We start from the raw sequence: 17,115 nt of genomic DNA on the forward strand, positions 1-17,115 counted from the left end.
ATTTTAATTGACAGGAACGAACTAGTGTATTTTCTTTAATTCAAATAAAACCGAGCTAAATTGGAGTTCTCATACATATTCAAAATGGTTTTTACCCTTTCTTGTTTTCCACGAGTGTATTATACAGGGTGTACACAAAAGCGTAAATTATCTTCGGGTAGGCATACAAAAATGCCGTAAAGAGTAGAGGGCGTGAGATATGCAAATACCGTAATTGCGGTCGGCTAGGGTTGCCATGTCGGAACTGAAAAGCGTGGACACAATCCCGTGTTATTTGAAAAAAGTCCCATTATTCCAATTTTTCGTGGAAATTCGGAACCGGAAAATTTTCCGTTCATTTCACCTCAACCCAAAAGTTGAAATACGATCCTTTATTTTGTTATTGAGTTTGTCATTTGGATAGGTATCTGTCGTTTTTATAAGAGTGATCGGAGTGATATCCCAATCCTATGCACGGGTTAGTTAACATAGATTTTCCGACGCCTTACCTTACAATGTGTTGTGTGTTTTCTTTGAAGGACAGCTCGAAAATGCGAATATATTATATATATTTACTCCGTATAGTTTCGTTCTAATTTTCTTTTAAAATGCATTCATTACTATTAAAATGCGAGCGACAGACAACAGCCTGGCAAAATAGATTGGAAATTAATAGCGGCGCCCCCGCGCGTCTACATAAACCGTTTTGCATTAAGTCACTTTTGTATGTGAAGTTGAGAACTATGGAGATTAGAGGTTACCTCTACTCTCCCTGTTGAGAACAGTAAGTGTTGCTATGATAAAAAAAAATGTGTTCCATTTCTACGCGTGGTGACCCTACCGCAGCAAAAATGCGTGCTTAGCTGGTTCCGGTTTAAATAAAGGACACGAATATACGTCTAACGGCTGAAATAAATTGAGTGCTTATGCTCCTTGTGCGGCTTTATTGTTTTACGACTCATGCAGGCTTTATGGCACCGGGATTTAGAATGAAATAGGTAAAAATAAAAATATATAAAGTATAATGTAGCAACCGATTTTTACTAAGACGACGTGTAGAAATATCTTCTTTGTAGTTTCCTTGTAGGTAGCTAGTGTGGACAGCCAGGGATACATCCCTAATAAGTTGGAGGGGATCAGAGGTTTACTAGTAAACCCCCTAGCCCACTTAGGACTCCATAGAGTCATCCCTCCTTAGACTTTCTATATGTGACGAGTGCGGACAGTCAGAGACGTCATTAAGTGGGAGGGAATCAGAGGCCAAACCCTCCTCCCCGTCTTTGGACTCTATCGGGTCATCCCTTAGACTTGATATCTTGTGAACAGTTTTCACCAGTGTTTCTCCAAGCCGAGCAGTGCCTCTACCTCGAGTCCGATGTTTTTCTGCAATTTGACTTCCCGTCGTTACGTCCGATCCGAATCCAATCCGAACCCGTGAAAATATAGTCCGTAGTAGCCGTAGAACTAATTCTATGGCAATTTACGCACTAGATCCGAAGAATGACGGAAAGATATCGTTCTAGTGCGTAAATTCAGTTCACCCAACACATAGCTGCACTTTCTCGTCAAATGGCCAGTGATTATCAGCAGAATCTGAGTGTGTGCGATACTTAGTCAGAAGACTATATCTGGTCCTTTCCTGCTCAGATCGCTGAAGATACAAAGCACTCGTGAAATATGTAGATAGATAGAATATTCTTTATTGGCACACCTCAGCAAAAGATACTGTGGAGACAAAACAAATGATGTAAGGTTGTCCCTATATCTTTCCTACATAGAAAAGTCAAAATAATTCAATTCTCAAAAAACTATCCAATAATTTGTTTCAATTAAACTATCCCCGGCACCTAGCCTGGAGGCCCAGTTCAAATGGAAATTGATACCGCACGTAGATATTGTTATAAATTCATTTGAGGGATATGGGCGACGTACAGTCTCAATTAAATACGAACCATGCAGCAGGCAAGTTCCGAGGAAACTTGAAATTGGATATTGACTCACGGAATGTGATAGAATTCTATAATTTAATACTTGTAAGTACTGACCAAGATAATTTTGACAACTAAAGACAAAGTTTGTACGGCGGTATCATAATGATGATATCGCTCATAAATCATAATGTTGCGAAGTAATTTCTATGAAGTTCTGTTTATGTCGGTGCAAACTGCTGTTCCAAGATTCTGCTATTCTTTAAAATAAAAGTAGGTCAGTTTCATGTTTATACCCTCCTGTACGATTGACATGTTTAGCTAGGCTATTAATGTTAATTTAAGGAATAAATAAAGAATAAAGTTTTATGCGTAACAGCTGAAAATGGTGTGTAAACAAGTGTCAGCTTGTTAACGTGTTATAGGTACGTTTAAACCACCATACACTATATAGAATATGCAGCATAAATATCATAGCGTCCACAAGTGTTTTCATCGAGCTTACTCAGCCTAAAACTTGTTCAACGACGCTGTTGAGCCAAATCACTCGCGTTCGGACCGCCCGGTTATTGGATTTCAGCGGAAATTTCGCCGGGCCCGGTCCAAAACGAACAACGCACCTCACTGTTTGCGAATAACCCTGCATATCGTATTTTAAGTCTGATTTGCACCGGCCGGCGCACCCACTCGTTAAATGGGACAACAGAATACAGATACGCGGAAATGGAATGCAAAACGTTGCACAATCGTGAGTATTTCGAATTTACGCGTTCGCGGATTCGAATTTTGAAATTGAAAATAGAAATTAATCGCCCGGATGGTTTTAAATCAATCAAACCGGCGGATAACGTAATACGCGTGTCGTTTTTTATTTCGCGTAATAAAACGCAACGAGTCGGTTGAAATTGAAGTTTGTCCAATAAACCATAATGAAATATACCTACTAGTTTTTAAATATATCTGTCGTTAATAGTTACAATCGAGAAGTTTTAACTATAAAACTCCCGTGAGACTCATACATATTTAAAAATATTTTAAGCGGGTTACTCACGTATTAAGTCGATATAGCGTTCGACATGTTTCGGCTCAATTTCGAGAGCCTTTCTCAAGAGTAGCGACACCCCGCCTTTACATGTCGAGAGCGCGACGCATACTGCGGGCGCTTGCTCGGTGCGCGCGGCTGCTGAGGACAGGCGCAGGGGGGGTCGGCGGCGCGGGCGACGTCACCGTGGCGAGATCGGAGCTACCCACTATGTTACTTTTGTCAAAAGCAGGATTGCACACAACACTTATTACGTCACTTGTTAAGGGTGCGTTTACACTGGGGACCGACGTAGTGCCTAGAACTGTTTTCCAACTCGGTGGCACCGACCAACCACTGTCACGATTGAAATTAGGATGACGACTAATTTCTATAGCTTCCCGTATTTTCCGCTGAACGAAGAACTTTTCTCGCGCCAGTACGGTTACCCTATCAAATCTTACATAGTGCGTCGTGTCCGAATCCAATACGTGTTCTGTCACCGCAGAGCTGTGGGTGTCCCGGCCCTTCATACTACGTATGTGTTCAGAAAGCCTTGTCGAGATGTTCCGGCCGGTCTCTCCAATGTATGACTTCCCACAGGAACACGGGATCCTGTACACCCCGGGAACATTTAAGGGCTCCTTGTCTTTTGGCGAACGCATCCATTTCCTGAGCTGCGTGTGAGGACGGAAAATCGTCTTGATGCTATATCTTCGGCGTAACAAGTGTCCGATCTTATCCGTCACTCCCTTGATGTACGGCAAGTATAAGGGCAGCCTTTCCACCGCCGGTGGTCGTGGTCGCGCGGATGCATTCGCAATTCGATTACTATGCCTCCAGTTGTAACCGTTACTTTCCAAAACACCCCTAACATGACTCAATTCCCGGTTTACGTGCTGAGGATCACACAAACTCAAGGCGCGGTTGATCAATGTTCTCGGTACAGACGACAAGTGAGACGGGTGGTGGTGTGAATCTGCCCTTAGGTATCTGTCAGTGTGAGTTGGTTTTCGATACACTGTAGTATGTAACCGTCCCCTGGGATCTCGCATGACCAATACATCCAGAAAGGGCAACTTCCCATCTAACTCCCTCTCCACCGTGAACTCGACTTTAGCGTGCAAGGTGTTGATGTATGCTGTGAACTCATGTAGGCAATCCCTTGAGACAATCGCAAACACGTCATCTACATACCGCCACCAACATTTTGGTACTATTGGCGAGCTATTTAATAACTTTTCCTCTAGCCATTCCATAAAAATGTTGGCAGCAACGGGAGCTATCGGCGAACCCATGGCCACTCCATCAACCTGAAGATAATAGTCACCATGCCACATCAGATATCCAGATTTCAGACACAACTCAATAGCGTTCAAGTACACAGTAGGTAAATCAGTAGCAGCCAAAAGGTCTGATATTATCTTAATAGTCTCATCCACTGGTACGTTCGTGAACAATGATGTTACGTCAAAGCTCACCATAAGTCATACATTGTGTAGGGAAGTCATACATTGGAGAGACCGGCCGGAACATCTCGACAAGGCTTTCTGAACACATACGTAGTATGAAGGGCCGGGACACCCACAGCTCTGCGGTGACAGAACACGTATTGGATTCGGACACGACGCACTATGTAAGATTTGATAGGGTAACCGTACTGGCGCGAGAAAAGTTCTTCGTTCAGCGGAAAATACGGGAAGCTATAGAAATTAGTCGTCATCCTAATTTCAATCGTGACAGTGGTTGGTCGGTGCCACCGAGTTGGAAAACAGTTCTAGGCACTACGTCGGTCCCCAGTGTAAACGCACCCTTAACAAGTGACGTAATAAGTGTTGTGTGCAATCCTGCTTTTGACAAAAGTAACATAGTGGGTAGCTCCGATCTCGCCACGGTGACGTCGCCCGCGCCGCCGACCCCCCCTGCGCCTGTCCTCAGCAGCCGCGCGCACCGAGCAAGCGCCCGCAGTATGCGTCGCGCTCTCGACATGTAAAGGCGGGGTGTCGCTACTCTTGAGAAAGGCTCTCGAAATTGAGCCGAAACATGTCGAACGCTATATCGACTTAATACGTGAGTAACCCGCTTAAAATATTTTTAAATAAATCGAGAAGTTGTCACAACACTTCCTACTAAACTTCATTGGCTTATGATCCACCTAAATGTACGATTTACAGATGTACTATATAATGCTGTTTGTTTTCCTTAATAAAGAAAAACACATAGTGGCTACTGGCCAATGAATAATTACGTTACATTGAGAATATGTATCATAACTACCTACGAACACTTAAATAAACCGGTTCCACGATAGTTTGGAAGATATTCGTTAGTTTCTCTGAAGGATAATAGACTGGCAAAGCTCGCCGTTCAACAAAACACCCCCAACTCCCCAAGACGAGTACGTAATAAGACGAGATATTTTGTTCCAATAATTGAGTTAGTTGGTTGCAAGCAGCGAACAACTTGGGACTATCTCGAATACCCAATCCAATTGTCATCCAGGCGGAGTCGCGAGTCCGCTCTGAGAGCTAATAAACTTATTTACTTATCCGCTCTTTTGAGAGATTCGGTGCAGCGTCAGTCAGCAATCAAGGCGTAACAGAATTTAAAGTCTACGTTGTAATTCTAGAAGCGGATCCGCTCCACTCAGGATCTCGCTGCTAATTGTTGAAAAGAGGAAAAGTAATAAAAGTGCTAGTCTTTGAAGCAAAGACGCTGCCCCGAGCGCCTCGCCGGCGCATTTTAATAAATTAAAACTGTGCAAAATTCCCATTTCAATATCATTTTATTTCCCTTTTTGCGAAGCTACTGGAACTCGCTCCCCTTACACTGATTCAGTTTAATTTATCACGGGCGAGGCAATCAATTTTATGTTTTACTTTATCATTATTAAACAAAACATTTAATTCACGAACGGGCCCGGGTAATTTCGGCTATATCAAAGGTTATACTGATGAAAGCATCCCATTTGGACGGTCGATAAAACGTGCTTCGTGTTTCGTCTTAATTTGAATATTTTCGTAGCGATCATAAAACTTGTTTTAACTTTGGATTTTGTATTGTTTCCAGGTGGTGCTTATATCGTTGGAGCTGCTGGCGTGGCGCAGCGGCGCGGCGGCGCTGGCGAACTGCCCGAGCGGCTGCAGCTGCAACGACGAGACGCTGGTGGTGGTGTGCGAGGAGAGCCGCCTCGACGTGCTGCCCATCGCGCTCAACCCCTCCATCCAGCGCCTCATCATCCGCAACAACAAGATCAAAACTATAGACAGCTCCATGCAGTTCTACGCGGAGCTGCAACACCTCGACCTCTCCCAGAACCACCTTGTTAACATCCCCACTAAAAGCTTTGCTTACCAACGGAAACTACAAGAGCTCCATTTAAATCATAACAAGATATCGTCAGTGACTAACACGACATTCCAAGGCTTGAATGCCCTGACGGTCCTCAACTTAAAACGAAATTTCCTAGAGGAGCTGACGAACGGGGTGTTCTCTACTTTGCCAAGATTAGAGGAACTGAACCTTGGTCAGAATCGGATATCGAGAATCGAACCGAAAGCATTCGCCGGTCTCACTGCTCTGAGGATCCTGTACTTGGATGATAATCAGTTGAGCTCCGTGCCCACGATGTCCTTTAGTCTATTGGGAAGCCTGGCCGAACTTCACGTGGGTCTCAACGCATTCTCGTACCTGCCTGATGATACCTTCGCAGGCCTGAACCGCCTGGCTGTGCTTGACTTGAATGGAGCCGGACTTTTTAACATTAGCGAGAATGCATTCAGAGGCCTTCCAGGTCTTAGAAGTTTAAATCTCTTCGGGAATAGATTGAGCGTAGTACCCACGCAGCAAATAGGTGGACTTACGAGATTGGAGGAGCTGTACATAGGCCAGAATGATTTCATGGCGTTAGAAAGCCACTCCTTCAAAGGCTTGAAAAATCTGAAACTCTTAGACATTACTGGTGCCGCCCAGTTAGAGAGAGTCGAGAAAGGAGCTTTTGAGGACAACATAAACTTAGAGACTGTCGTACTGGCTAATAATAAGAAATTATCAGTGATAGAGGAAGGTACTCTACTCGGCTTGCCTAAGCTGAAACATGTTACTCTTAGAGACAACGCCATCGCCTCGATCAGTGAAACTGTGTTCGTCGGAAAAGAACTGAGACAGCTGGATATCACCGACAACCCTATCGTCTGCGACTGCCAACTTCTTTGGCTGCACGAATTATTGAACGAGAAGAGCAACTTTACTCAAATCCAATGCGCGGAGCCACTGCACCTGAAGGACAAGTACTTGCGCACTATCACCGCCGACGGTCTGGGCTGCGCCGTTCACGACACGCGGCAGCAGACCATCATATGCGTCGTAGTGGTCGCCTGCGTGGCTTTCCTGGCGTCGCTCGTCCTGGTGCTATATCGCTACCGCAAGAGCATGCACGAGAAGCTCAAGGACTACAAGTGGAACAAGCGCGCCATGCGCAAGGACTTGGAGTACCACAAGCCCATCTCCACCGAGGAGGACTGCATCGTGCGCGGCATCCACCCCGCGCAGTACCCCGCGCCGCACGCGGCCGGCCTGCGGCCGATCCCGGTGACGGAGCTGTAGCTAGAGCTTTACGCCTCCCCCAGCGTGTTCTTCATGTCGGGCCCTGCGGGCTCGGCGCGGCGCGCGCGGGGAGGCGGCGGCGGCGGCACGCTCCCCGCCAACGGCTTCACGTACATCGGCGGCGAGCGCGCGCTTCCCGCGCCGCTCACGCTCAACAACGGCGCGCCGGCGCTGCTCAACAACGGCTCGCTGCGCTCGTTGCCCGACAAGAAGAACAACCGCAACGGCTTCGTGTGCCACGAGAACTTCCCGCGCGCGGACCGCTACTCGCGCAAGCAGGAGAACGGGTACATGCGCAACTCGGAGACCGTCATCGGGTTCCCGCGGCCGCGCGACTACGACGACTACAGCGAGCCCGAGTACTCGGTGATCGCGGAGGCCGAGCGCGACTACCGCTCGTGCGCGCACTCCAACACCTTCAACTGTTGAGCCCGGGCTGGGGGGGCGTGAACTTTCAATCGTTTGTGATCTTGTAATTCTAGCAATAAATCTTCATTCCATTAAGTTTTTCTACGGAGGACTCGCGACGGACTTAGTGTAGCGGTTAGTGACGTGTAGAACTTCGGGATCGGTGTACGTGCGACCAGTGAGGACTATGTATCGTATTCGGTTTAAGAGAGTACATTATTTGTAAATTTTATCTTTAAGTAGTGACGGATCTATTTTTCGATGGGTCGGAGGGGCGGTTGGAAGTGAAACTTTCATGAGAACGCCCGTCTGTACAGACTAGTCGCATGCGGCAAGCGCCGCTGCCACGTAAGGCCGCCTTTGCACTTTTACGTTTTGCATAATGCGGGCCAACCCGCAAAAAATGGAACGTGGTCTCTGAGTGAGAGATGAATATTGTTTTCTCATTCCAGCATCTGCGTTTCAACTCGAGCAAATAAAACCTAAAAGTGAAAAGACGGGGTGAATAAGTACATCATCATCTATGTGATTCAAAAGTATCCTACCCGTAGGTAGAGTACTTTGTATTTGTTTTGTACAAAAACCATTCCATGAGAAAGTCTTTTTAATGTGTAATTTTTTATTTATAACGAATAAATTAAGTGTGCGTTAAATAAGACACCAATATGAATGATAGGTAACCTATTATAGGATTAATAAATGTAAATATATTTATACTATATTGAGATATTTATAAAATTTAATACGATCTTATTCTTCTTAAATTTTCATAAAATTATTTCTGTATTTCACATAAGGTCGACGGGGATAAAATCAACTATGGAGTTATTGTGTCTATTTCTTATTTTTTGGCAACAAGATCTCTTGTAATTCAAGTGGTTAGAACTGAAATAGACGTAATGATCGCCTAGTTGCATTCGCCCTGATCGTGTTTACATTAGTATGACTAGTTTGTTTGCTATGGACTGGTATCGTATTTCCTCCTCACTATTGTTAATACACCGTATTTCATATTGTGTAGGTACGGCAGCACCCACTTCTTATCTGTATGTCTCACCTTTCGCTCAAATCTCACAAACGCATGAAATGACCTACTTAAGTTTCAGTGAAAATATATGAGTTGTAAAATGGGGTGACTTGGGAACGACGGGACTATAATTGCCCACATGAAGTACCTAAATAGCACAAATTACCAAGAATGTCGAAACAAAGTACAAAATAAATGCCACAAAATATCGAATGTCATCTATGTCACCCGATTTTCCTGTACATATTTTCATGACACAACGATTATTTGTTACTATTTAAGTTTTGCATCATTTTTAGTCATTGCCATTACAGTAATTAATTATGTTATAATAAAATATGTAATCTATAAGAGATGTTGATATTTAAATCAGCTACAATAAGTGTGCTACTGAAAGCAATACATAATATTAAAACTGTTATAGATATATTTCACAAACTTATAAAGGCTAGTATCAATAAATTGACAACTTGTAAATATTCCCCATTTCGTATCTTTTCGTCTAAAAGCAAACTGTGGGGATATACAATATTATTAACAGAAACTAGCGATTTTTGCAATTTGTGTGTCAGGTGTCAGCTTACGATGGAAACAGCACTAAATGTTGACACAGGGATTACCATAATGGTTTTGCTGACAGCCTTTGCCTATCATTATTTAATTCATAAAAGTTGTGTCTGTGAAAAAAAGTTTTATATTTATTAATACTAGCCTAACCATAGTCTGATATTTTTAAAGCACTAGAAATATTATGTTATACTATGCGCTAGATGCCCTGCCATGTTGATATATCGGAAGACAACACAAGAAATTAATTGACTTGTTTGAACGTAGGTACAATTTTTGGAAACCGAGTTTATTTCATGCATATTTTCAATGTAACACAGGGTCTACTAAGAAATTCAAATATCGAACGAATTTTTGCTGTTCGAATTTCGAAATTCAGAGTTGCTGTCTGTTTAGACTTAAAATTCGTTGAATTCCGAATGCGGAACGAAATAAGAGTGACTTCCTTAAATTAATGAATTGACAAACGTCAGTTCTCAGAAGTCAGAACTTTAGCAAACATGAAAATTTGAAACTTATAAAAGGAAATTAGACAGTAAAATCAACTACATATATGTTATTATGATATTGGAAAGAACAATCCATACACAGTATGCTGCTATCAAACGCGGTACAGAGTTAGCTTAGCCTGTATTAAGCAAAAATATCACTACTTTTAATCAGAATCAGATCAGTATTTTCAATACATTTTCTGTTTGCTTAAGTTCTACTGATCATTTGAACTTTTTCTACTCCAAAAATGTATGTACTTAACTTTAAAAACTTTTCTCTAACTTAACGTCGAAACTTGATCTTATGGTTGCGTATGTTCTTATTCATACTTCTTGTAAATATCGAGAATATAAAGACTAAGATTAGTGGGCATGCGTTCGTGCCTCGTGGATGCCTAAAGATGTATACAAGTAAATGAATACATATGAAAAATTGTGATTAGTGTACATAACATTATCTACACGACGTAATAGAATCATCGGTCATTTTCTGTATTTTATTGTAGTTATTACCTACATACAAACTCGATAAATATAACATACCTCAAATTTATCATTGTGTTTTCTTTGTTATGCCGCCCTCTCACTTTTTATAGGTATTTTCACTCGTCAGATTTAAATAATAAAGATGCATTTTCATACATTTTGTGTAAAAACTCAAAAGTTAAAAAGATACCTACTTATGTACTACATACTTATAGGGAGAAACAGTGTTGCTACACAAATATATAGTAAATACACGCTATACTTATAATACACTACCTTAGGTATGATTTTGTCTGATACAATTAGAGAATTTTAATTTCACCCCATCATTCCTATTTGCCCCGGTTTACGATATTCATAGGTTGAGAACCAATTCGAGAAATAAAAAATCTGATGTTTTTGTTCCTTGCTAGATATAAATAAAATAGTACATTACGATACAAGTGCATAAAAAAGGAAGTTCGAAACGAGTGGCGATAAATTAAAACACGACCGAAGGGAGTGTTTTAAATCGACACGAGTTACGAATTTCCTTTTTGCACGTGTATCGTACGACGTTTTTCAGCGAGAAGTGGTTCAGTATATGCCAGGTCGAAACTTCGGAGGCTCATCTGTACTGAAAAACGTCGTACGATACACGTGCGAAAAGGAAATTCGTAACTCGTGTCGATTTAAAACACTCCCTTCGGTCGTGTTTTAATTTATCGCCACTCATTTCGAACTTCCTTTTTTACGCACTTGTATCGTAATGTACTATTGCAGTAAGGTAAATAGGTAGGTACCTAACATCGGCCCTATCAGATTAAGGTGCAAGTGTCACGACCACGAGCCTGTACCTATTTTAATATACTGTTATTAGCGGTGCCATAATGTTCATTATTGCTTTGAAAAAACACAAGCCTCCTAAATCCAATCGAAGTATACGAACACAGAACTAAATCAAGATAGAAGGAAAATGCTCGGCGATTAACAGCGAAACCGAGCGTGTAACGTTTTGTGTCGAGCCTATGACGTCACGAGTGTACTTTAGTGATGGGAACGTTGTCGCCGCGTAACCTATTCGATCGATTGTGGAGGTTGCTTGCGGGATGCCCGCCGAAGTTAAAAATATCGGATGTTCATCTTCGTTGTGAAATGAAGTAAGTATATACTTCGTGTGATGACAAACAATTCACTAGTAGGTATATAATTTGCCTAAGGCCAGGAACAAAGATTTTAGTAGGTAGATATTAATACTAGTTAATATTTCGTAATATTTTTAAGAAAATCGACCATGTACTCACTTCATTATCCTCATGTTATTTGTTACAACTTTTAGTAATATGTATATAAATATAATTAACCATTAACACATTTTTAGAGTTATTTTTATTCATAATAAATATAGAGCGTATTATGTTTGTATTTGTTTTTCTGCCGACCACAAATTCAACGTTAATACCGTAACTGTAACCTATTTTAAAGTTAAATTTACTTTTCACTCGTACTTTATATGTATAGTTTCATAACAATATAAAAACATAATTATAATTTCCACTGCTTCGCAAAATCGATTTAAATCGAATAAGGAAATCGCAGCATACATGACGATATAGTTCCGTGGTGCACCACTATTCTTAAGTTCGACGTGAGTTCGGAGTTCGACGGACAAAATAACAAATCTACCTTCACTTTGTCTCGACAGTTTGAATAGCCTATTTTTATATCGCTTGTTTTAAACGCACGCCAAGTCGGACTCGTCAAATTAAAGCCGCAATGGAAAACTAGTCTGACGGCCTTACGTCAGCTAATGTTTTGATGATAAAAATAGGAAAATCGTGTTTTTTATTTAATAAAAAATATTTTAGGACAAATGGTACTTACCGATGATAGGAAACACTTTGTTTAACACTCTTGCTTTTATTGGTGGTGTTTGAACAGTTAATTATCGAATACCGACCCATTTTGTATTTTTCACTGTATGTCACTCGCAGGCAGCGGTCGGGAGCAGACTGACTTGCGCGGCGAACAATGTTGCTCGCTATTTAACTTTTCCGCACGCGAAGTAGATACACTTTTTCCTTCTATCTTGATTTAGTTCTGTGTATACGAAGTTACTTATTACTACAAGCCACTAGTTATTAAAGCGCCATCTTGTATGAGATGTATTAACTTTTAAAAAGGCACGCTACCTTGAGTTGCTGTACATCGAAAGTAGTTAATTCACGTGCCGCTAGATGGCAGGTAGCGTTATAAAGCCACTGGCACATAAATATCCCCCCCTTCTGTATTTATACAGGATCATCACACCAGCCACCGAAACCCACAAACAGGTCATAGGACATAGTCATCATCAGCTAAGCAACTTTTACTATGTAACCAATTCCAAAATACGGCATTATCTACGCCGGCGATACAAGTGCGGAAAAGATGAAGTTCGAATCAGGTCAAAACACCAAAGGGACAGTTATACTGAAAAACGTAACGATGAGGAAATTCGGAGCTCGTGTTGATTTTCAGCCACACGTTTCGAACTTTCTCTTTTCCGCACTTCTATCGTTTTGTGATGTGATATTTTAGTTGTCAACCCATTGTTCCTTTAGTATACATACATAAACTGTATAGAACGTGTCATTCACGGAGATGTGTGCCTTGTTTCGCACAGTAAAGCCATAAAGGCCAGGCAGGCAAGTATGGTCGCGCGATAAATGATAAAATATCAGGCCAGGCAAGCAATTATGGTCGGGCGATAAATGATAAAACATCAGGCCGTCCCTATTGCACTATTTGTAAGTGCGGCCCGATGTATTATCATTTATCACTCGACCATGATTGCTCTGTAGGCAGGTATATCATTTATCGCGCGACCATACTTGCCTGCCAGCCGGCGTTATCATGCTTCCAATTTTTATCACTTATCTATGTGGATAAAGTATCTGTCACGCTTTGGCAAGTGGGCCATTTTTTTTTCAAAGTTGTCCACCCCACTTTTTTAGATTTGGAAATTTTTATGTGTTTTCCACTCAGAATCGCGAGCTCTTTCAATCCTAATAGGAGACAAAAAGTGTCCCAAGGTTTTTTCCCATTCTGTTACCACTTTTTCATACATATTATATGGAGGTAACGGAATGGAAGGTTCGAAAAAATGTATGGAAATCTTGGGACCTTTTTTTTCTCCTATCAGGATCGAAAGAGCTCTCGATTCTGAGTATGAATCGCGTAAAAAATACCCATGTTGCAAAAAAAGTGGGGTGGACAACTTTGAAAAAAATGACCCAAGTATGTCAGTGTGCGAGTGGCAGAATGTCTTATCTACGTGGATAAGTAATAGAATTGGAAGCATAACGCCGGCTGGTTTCGTTTCATATCACGCCTCACCGTGAATGCCATAATCTGCATTTATATTTTGTACACAAGTATAAATAAAAGATTGCAAGTCCTGTCATTAATTTATTTAAATTATGTAACATTTGATAACATTACAAAATTGTTCAGCCTTGTGATGGGAGAAGCCGGGTCTGGGCCCATCGGCCTGGGCGTGGACATGGTTTGTAAATAAATACAAAAGATGAGTTAGGCGATGTGTGGAATAGTATGAGTATACACTTAGAACTTAGAACTTCTCCTCTTCTAGCCCATGTTTGAAGAACATCATGATTGGCACTTGCTGGCCATCGATGTCTCTGTATTCGCACATGGCGACCATACCGTCGCAGTCCATGGACTCGCCGGTGAAGAATTGTAGCTCCTTAAACCTGCCGAGGATGTCCTTCATAACTTTGTTCATGTTGGTTTTGAAAACGTCGACTTGGTCGGGTGCCTTCTCATTTAGTTTTTCAACTAATCTGGAAAGAAGAAAATGTTTGGGTTACTTGAGATGTAAACATTAAAATTAAGAGGAACAAAATATATACTAGGACGACTTTTCTTACTTTAGGGCTTGATAAAGCACACAAAGTTTCAATATATGGAACAATATTCCTTCAGAATCAATATTATCTTCAGTTTTCATTCCATTACTTTAATTCACATAATGATTATTATATGATGAAATCTAATTAAAACAATATATGCCTCTCCTTGTACATACATACAAGCAATATACAGGAAAGATATTACGTATCAATAGAAAAAAAAAGAAAACATTTTAGTTTTTCAGTATGACATCTGAACAATTTTTTTTTGTTAACTCCAATTATGTGAACAAACATATTTAAAATTACTGTCAATAAATCGGAGTTACTATTATAGCATCATATGCTCCACAGGGAGGCACTACAATCCAACCTCTGGTATTAGATGATGCCTTTTTTGTAATAGAGTGCTAGTCAGGCCAGGATAATTTAGCAATGATTTTATAACCCCACCTCTGCAACGGTTCATTTTGTAAAAGCTTGCCGAATCAAGAAAAATCAGCAATAATTTTGATAGCCCTGCCTCTGCAAGGGTTAAGTTCGTAGTGGGCAAAGTACGGCCTGCGGGTCATGTCCAGCCTGCGAAGGGATTGGATCCAGCCCGCCACAGGTCCTTCAGCATAGTGTGATAAGGCCAGATTTGCCAGCACTACAGTAAAAACGAATTTTTGGTGTAAATCTGTCTTTGTTCTATTCATTATGGCCCTGAATGAAAAAAGATTGCCCACCACTGGGTAAAGTAATTACCATAATTTTATTGGCCTGACTAGTGCTTTTGTCTTGGCTTGGTATAGACAGACACCTATGAAAGTGAGCTTAAAATTAACTCCACTCTTCTCATAACAATGGTTCCAGAGATTTGAAGACAAGTGTGGCATATTTAATAAATCCAGAAATGCTTCAGGCATTTTTTTTTTTGACAAGTTTTAAGTTGAAACTCCTAAATATGCACTACAGATAGAACAATTAACTGTGAAGGAATTATGAAATACTATTTTGTTTAGAGACAATGCTTTTAATATAATAGGCTTTAGAAACTATCATAATATCAATGGATTCTAATCAAAGGTCATTGGCGCAGGGAACAGCCAGAACAGCCTTAATAATAAATGCTTTTTAGCTACTTCAATCAAATCCGTAAAGCTCAAGAATAATTAGTTAACCAAGTCACAAAATACTGCCAGACACTAATCACTTTCCTAGCATTATCAAAAGATATAACGTCATTTGGTAAGGAACATTCTTGTCGAATGCCCCTGCAATGTGACTCAAATCACATGCATTATGAGTGGATACCTCAATGTAACCTGCATGCGCCATGCAAATACTGAGGTTGTTGTTTATAACTGGTGTTTCAAAAATACTAGATGCCAGGCCTACTAGAATTAAAATTGATTTAAATATAAAACTACATGCCGGCCATATGGCTACCACACAAGAATGCACTTATTTTTAAATCTGCCACCAATAATGTAAATATTACGATGTTCATGTTATAAACTGGCCTTTTCAGTTGATTTCTAACTAATTCTGAGCATGTACAGTTTAACTTTTATCTTGACTGACAAAGCCTTTATGTTGACCTTCAGTGTAACCACAACAAAGATAAGCTTACAGATTCTCTTTAGAGTCAAAATGTATCAGTACCTAACCTAAAATGTTGCAAAAGACGAGTTAAACTCGACACTGACTCATCTAAAGACATCTGACAGTTGGTGGCAATAAAGCTATTGTTAGGACAGATTTATAACCAAAAAAATACACAGAATAACGGACTGCATTATGCAGCTGCCCATTGCACATAACACGTGTTAAAGCTTTGCAAACTGCAAGTCACCAACTTCCAGACTAGTTCTTAACTTGAAAAATCACTACATGTAAACATTACTGAGAAATTAAAACAAAGCATTTTAGCCCAAACCTCAAACGGGTTTCTTCACTGTGCAGTTATCACAATCACTCACTTTTTCATGTAGTCCTTAAGGTACAGTGTGTACGACTTTTTGTCACCGAAGGCGTATGTCTCCACAAGCCTGTGGTTGAGAACAATGTCTAATCCAGTCTCCACATTAGTGTCAGTGCCCTCATCAGCCTCCTCTGCCGAGGGGTTGAAACCCTCGATCTGGATATCGCCCTGGGTTCTCTGCACAAGTTTAGCGGTCACTTCGTAAATAACTTCGTCGACCAGCTTTATTTTGTATGTGTCCGAGAACATCTCGTCACCTGAAAAGTACAATTACATCCTGTTATTTCCATTTCCAAACCTGGAGAACCATCTGGATTGTCGATGTGGCATAAAATATCCAAAATTGATGATGAGACATCACTGTCACGGGCACAATGAAATGTCAAAGTAACCAATATCAATGTTACACATATTAAATAAAATATACACTAAAAACACTTCAGTATAACACGACAAACGTAATTACCAGTAATAATATCTTTATAGATTCTCATTTTGATGGATTAAGGGCGATATAAATAATAAAAACCGAAACTACGGCCTCTAGCCCCAAGAACTAAACCGGAAAGGGCTTTCAAAAAGAAAGAAGAGGATATTGCAATGTTGCTAGATACAGAATAAAGTTTAAGCTAAAAACGCTTCACATTAACTTTGATTTAGAATTCCATTGTTATATTTATTAATGCTAATGATATATGTTTTTCGTCACCAATTACATTTTCATTCAGTTTTAAAATAAATACA

The 17,115-nt window shown here is 40.7% G+C and overlaps 2 protein-coding genes across 4 annotated transcripts in view; one reads left to right on the plus strand and one right to left on the minus strand.

Moving 5' to 3' along the window:
* LOC125227585 (leucine-rich repeat neuronal protein 1-like) overlaps positions 1-10,579 on the plus strand; it is a 476,226-nt gene extending 465,647 nt beyond the window's left edge. For 2 of the 3 annotated variants that reach the window (XM_048131925.1, XM_048131926.1), the window contains exon 6: positions 5,998-7,685. In XM_048131925.1, coding sequence (XP_047987882.1) covers positions 5,998-7,533 — 1,536 coding nt within the window. In that variant the 3' untranslated portion in view covers positions 7,534-7,685. Of the gene's footprint in view, positions 1-5,997 lie in introns of all 3 variants that reach the window. The other variant, XM_048131927.1, reaches the window with a different exon arrangement.
* A 3,349-nt stretch (positions 10,580-13,928) lies between these two features.
* Positions 13,929-16,962, minus strand: LOC125227492 (translationally-controlled tumor protein homolog). The gene is made up of 3 exons (XM_048131818.1): positions 16,838-16,962; positions 16,370-16,628; positions 13,929-14,336 (listed from the first exon to the last, which is right to left on the minus strand). The coding sequence occupies exons 1-3, from the start codon at positions 16,863-16,865 to the stop codon at positions 14,105-14,107; spliced, it is 519 nt and encodes a 172-aa protein (XP_047987775.1). The 5' UTR covers positions 16,866-16,962; the 3' UTR covers positions 13,929-14,104.
* Positions 16,963-17,115: the final 153 nt, after the last annotated feature.

This window comes from Leguminivora glycinivorella, chromosome 6, assembly GCF_023078275.1.
Source record: "Leguminivora glycinivorella isolate SPB_JAAS2020 chromosome 6, LegGlyc_1.1, whole genome shotgun sequence".
In the NCBI taxonomy this organism is placed as follows: Eukaryota; Metazoa; Arthropoda; class Insecta; order Lepidoptera; family Tortricidae; genus Leguminivora; species Leguminivora glycinivorella.